Source organism: Haemaphysalis longicornis, unplaced genomic scaffold (assembly GCF_048455015.1).
Source record: "Haemaphysalis longicornis isolate Haplotype H1 unplaced genomic scaffold, Haemaphysalis longicornis Haplotype H1 scaffold_13, whole genome shotgun sequence".
Classification (NCBI taxonomy): domain Eukaryota; kingdom Metazoa; phylum Arthropoda; class Arachnida; order Ixodida; family Ixodidae; genus Haemaphysalis; species Haemaphysalis longicornis.
This window is the reverse complement of record NW_027526233.1, coordinates 12,087,477-12,091,665: the sequence shown is the minus strand read 5'-3', so window position 1 is coordinate 12,091,665 and position 4,189 is coordinate 12,087,477. Positions and strand designations below refer to the sequence as shown.

The 4,189-nt window shown below is 52.1% G+C and overlaps 1 protein-coding gene across 1 annotated transcript; it reads right to left on the bottom strand.

Moving 5' to 3' along the window:
* Positions 1–1,379: 1,379 nt before the first annotated feature.
* Positions 1,380–2,207, bottom strand: LOC144164433 (RNA-binding protein squid-like). Its single transcript, XM_077694969.1, has 2 exons — positions 2,014–2,207; positions 1,380–1,966 (listed from the first exon to the last, which is right to left on the bottom strand). Exons 1-2 carry the CDS (start codon positions 2,205–2,207, stop codon positions 1,459–1,461), a joined length of 702 nt encoding a protein of 233 aa, XP_077551095.1. The 3' UTR covers positions 1,380–1,458.
* Positions 2,208–4,189: the final 1,982 nt, after the last annotated feature.

Sequence of the window (4,189 nt, the reverse complement as noted above, 5' to 3'; positions counted from 1 at the left end):
AGTGCTCCAGGCCTTGTATTGCAATGTCGGGTGTATTTTGCTGAAGTTCCCGGAAGGCCTGAAAAAGCAAGAAAGTACATTAGCTAAAATTACGGAAGGCTATTTTAGTCTTGCGTTTTAGCGTGGAGGGAGGTAATATTGGGGCTTTAAGGAAGCAAACGTATCACGCATAGCTGTTTTAGTACTTTATGGCAGCAAGACCCAATCAGGGCACTGCTACCATGCCAATAGCAATAAATCTCGATTATTGGGTTGGTTATGACCCGGCCATGTTGATCAGGCCACTGAAAATATTTGCAGAGAAAATGTGCCCGCAAGTTAAAATTTAACGCCATGCTGGATACCAACTATTCGAGGAGATAGGTGTAAAAACTTCCTAATCATCATCGGGGCACCGATGCGATTAGCATCATAGGTGCCCGTAATCTTTTTTGAGCAGCTTTAGCCTGAGCTACTTCGTCTTCCTCTCATCGCCATTTTTGCAAATAGAACCACCGTTGTATAACCCGGACGTCCCAGTTTCTGGTCTTTCCTCTCATTTTATATTCTCACGAGGAGACGAAGAAGGGCGCAGTAGGGTATTCGCTGCTGTGGGTTTCATGAAAAACGACGAAGAGCTGTGTGTGGGGCGTGCAGTCTGGGCGAACGCTCTGCAACAGCTGCCTCGTAAATAATGTAAACAGGCCATCCACCACTGTAAATAGATCGCGTTGTCGTCCTGAATTGTCCGCCTCATTCCTTCTGCCACCACGTAACATTTTGGTGAGGTGCTGGGTCTCGATCCCCATCGCGGTCTCAGCCTTGCCCGGTTTGGTCTCCCGAAGCTATTGCTAGAAGCCTCTTGGATCCCGTCGGCCCGCCCTAGCCCCGGTGAGCCATGGACATGACCATCCCCAGCCCCGTTTCCCCAGCGAACAACCTGCCTGGATATTCCGACGTGACCAGCCGCGACCCCACGATACGACGACGCCGATTCCCTGCCCAGTTCTCCAGCGGAGCTCCAAGGGCTTTGGCTGCTGCTTCGCCCTATCGGCGGAAAACGGTGTTCCGGGGCCGCAGCTCATCGAACCATCGTAATCCATGGCGGTCAGAACACTTCCCCTCTCTTCTCATCTCATTCGCATCCTTACCGCATCAGAACATTTATTGTGATCTCGAACGAGACAGTAGCCTTCGACGCGGGGGCTGTGTCACGAGGAGATGAAGGGCGCAGTAAGGTATGTGCCACTGTGGGTCCGATGAAGAACGACGAAAAAGAGCTGTGTGTGGGGCGTACAGCCTGGGCGAACGCTCTAGAACAGCTGCCTTGTAAATAATGTAAATAGGTCATCTCGTACTGTAAATAGATAGCGTCGTCATTCCATGGTTCGCCTCATATTTCCTCTCGGAGTAGTGGTAGCCTCCGCCATAGCCACTGCCATAGTCGTAGTTACCATAGCCACGACCGTAGCCCTGGCCCTAGCCGCCACCATAACCTTGGCCGTAGCCGCCGCCTTCGTAGCCGCCACCGCCGCAACCCTGGTTGCCCCAGCCTTTGTCTTGATAACCTCCTCCTCGTCCACGGCCACCTCGACCACCGCGTCCTCCACAGCCACCGGCAGCACCATAGCAACCACCCCAGCCGCCCCACAAGCCTCTGGCGTCGGGCTTGGGGGTGGCCTTCTTGATTTCGCACTCCTTGTTGCCAATATTCTGCTTGGGCTCCTGGCACACCAGCTCAACAGAGTCCTCGCGCTCAAAGGTCACAAACGGGAACTGACGACACTGGTTCCTGGCATTTTCAAAGGGCAGCTGCACATTCTCCTCGGGTCCAAACTTCTCGAAGTAGGCCTTGATGTCGGCGTTCGTCATGCCAGACTCCAGCCCGCCGACAAAGATCTTTTTGATGCCAGGCCGCGCTTTCGCCGGCTTCGGGTTGAGCGGCTTGCCCTTCGCAGTGTGTGGTGCAGCCCTGAGCACCGCTTCAGTCATTGAAACGGTGGTGTATGGTGTATGTCTGGTGTGACCCTGAGCACCGCTTCTTTGGCATTAAAGGTGATGAACCCGAAACCTCGTGATTTGGCCGTTGTGGGGTCTGTCTTGATGTTCACATCGACCATGACGCCAAACTTAGACAAGTATTCTCGAAGGTCCTTGTGGTCAGTATCCCAGCTAATGCCCCGACAAAAATGTCCTCTCTTCTTCATCCGTGTTCGCGTCGGAACCATTTTGTGTGGCTTCGTTCATCTGCCATTGCCTTCACCTTCTTGCTGGTCTGTGAGCTGGCCTTTATTATAATCGCCGTACCATCCATCAGCGGAAAAATCGCCCTTAGTGTATTTTTCTTGCTGATCTCTATCTGTCATTTTGAGTAACTTCCATACTACGCACACAAACTGCACGACACCCGCACGGTGCATTCGGCCCGCACGGTGCCGAAAACCTGGAAGAATGCCCTGTGTGATTCGAAGCATCCGAAGTAGGCCCTACTACAAGGAGAAAGACCCCTCTATGCCGACAACTTACCGCTGGGACGCAAAGAGCCACGATGATACAGTGGAACCCCGATGATATGTCCCCCAGACTTACGACAAGCCGCTTCATAGGACGAATAACCGCGGTCCCAACAAACTACCCATAAAAACAATGCATTAAAAATTACCCCATCTTCCTGTAGGGAACCCCTGAGTAGTGTGCGAAGCACCCATGGGGTCGACTGAATTTACCATTAGTGTTGAGTTCGTCGTTTCCATTGACGTTCAGCTTCGCGTGCCTTCGTTGTGTAAGTAGCGTCTTGACGTATTTTGAATGAGCGAAGAAAATAAGGCGCGTTCATAGCGCATGCTCCCGTCTGGGTTTGTAGCGCAGTGGGAAGAGCGCCGCGTACCTCCTGTTGTGGCCAGAGAGTCATGAGATCGAAACCGGGCGCTGCCTAACTTTCTTTTTATAGTGGACTGCGCTGACGTCAGCCCAAACGCAGACGGGGCTGTAGAGATGCGCATGCGCAGTAGAGTGCGGACGGCGGATGGCGGACAACGACAACCAGAGAGGGACGGACAGAGCCCCGACCATCAGATGCTTCGCGTCTAAAACCCCGACAATATGACGCCCGGGTGCACCTGGTCCGCATCATAGGACGGACCCTGGCGTGGACTAACCGGCGCTTTTCCCATATTTTACACGGCTTCACCACCCGTCTTGACGTTCTTTATTCTCAACACCCGTTTGACGCTACTTGATCTGGGAATAGCTCCAGATGCAATTAATTCCACTTCTAATGTACAAGATTAAAGTACTGATCGCGGACCCCCTATACAATTCACACTAAACAGTTTGGTTCCAGTTGACTGACCTTTATTCTAAGCCACAAAATCAATACACCCATGACTACCGAAGATAGAAGGTTGGCTTCGGCCACTTTATCCCTTTCCTTATTACACATGATTAATAGTCGAAGTGCGCTACCAAGAAATGTTCGCACCAAAACACCGCGCAGCATCAGGTACTCACCAACGAAGAAGATATAAAGAATAACTTATTAAACAGACGCAAACAAGCAGGCGAGTACTCTTGAGCGGGAGTCAACCTGCGACGGCCCCACGCGGCAGCAGTACGCCAATGCGCCAACCGCGAGAAGTCGACGTTCAGGTGACAGGTACACCGTGAATTTGAAGCGCCTGTTGATTCGCCAAAGAACGCGGAAACACATACGACGCCTTTCCAAGGCGATGACCGGACAGCCGCCTTTTTCGCCCTATCGATCGAAGTTTTTTTATGTCACGACGCTCTTTCTCCCTATATATCTGCTTATCGAAAGCCACGATGTCACTCCGCTTGTTTCTTTGCTAGAGTGCCGCCATGCATGCGCGTCTGCCGCAAGGGTGGAACAGAATACAGGAGGTGATCGGGGAGACGGGCACCCGTTCGCATAGCCATTTTGGGTCCCTCGCTGACCGCCGCTTCAAGGCTCTGTAGCAAGGCAGGGTTATAATTGTCTCCGCAGCACGGGTTACTAGCGTAGGTTGAATTATGTCATCTATTTTTCGTTGCTGGGTCTTGTGGGAAACGGAAACAGCCATGTGTTGAGCTCTATGACCCAAAAGCGATGGCACAGAACCGTTCAAAGAGTGTCTCCACGATGTACGGCAATGGTGTTTTTTTCATATCCGCCTTGTGCAATCGTTCGTTTCGCTTGGCCTTGGCAGTTTCA

Excerpts from the sequence above, each read along its gene's own strand:
- LOC144164433 (XM_077694969.1), bottom strand. The coding sequence starts at position 2,207 with ATGGTTCCGACGCGAACACGGATGAAGAAGAGAGGACATTTTTGTCGG. Across the intron at positions 1,967-2,013 it reads TTTAATGCCAAAGAAGCGGT|TGAAGCGGTGCTCAGGGCTG; the intron begins GCTCAGGGTCAC and ends CGTTTCAATGAC.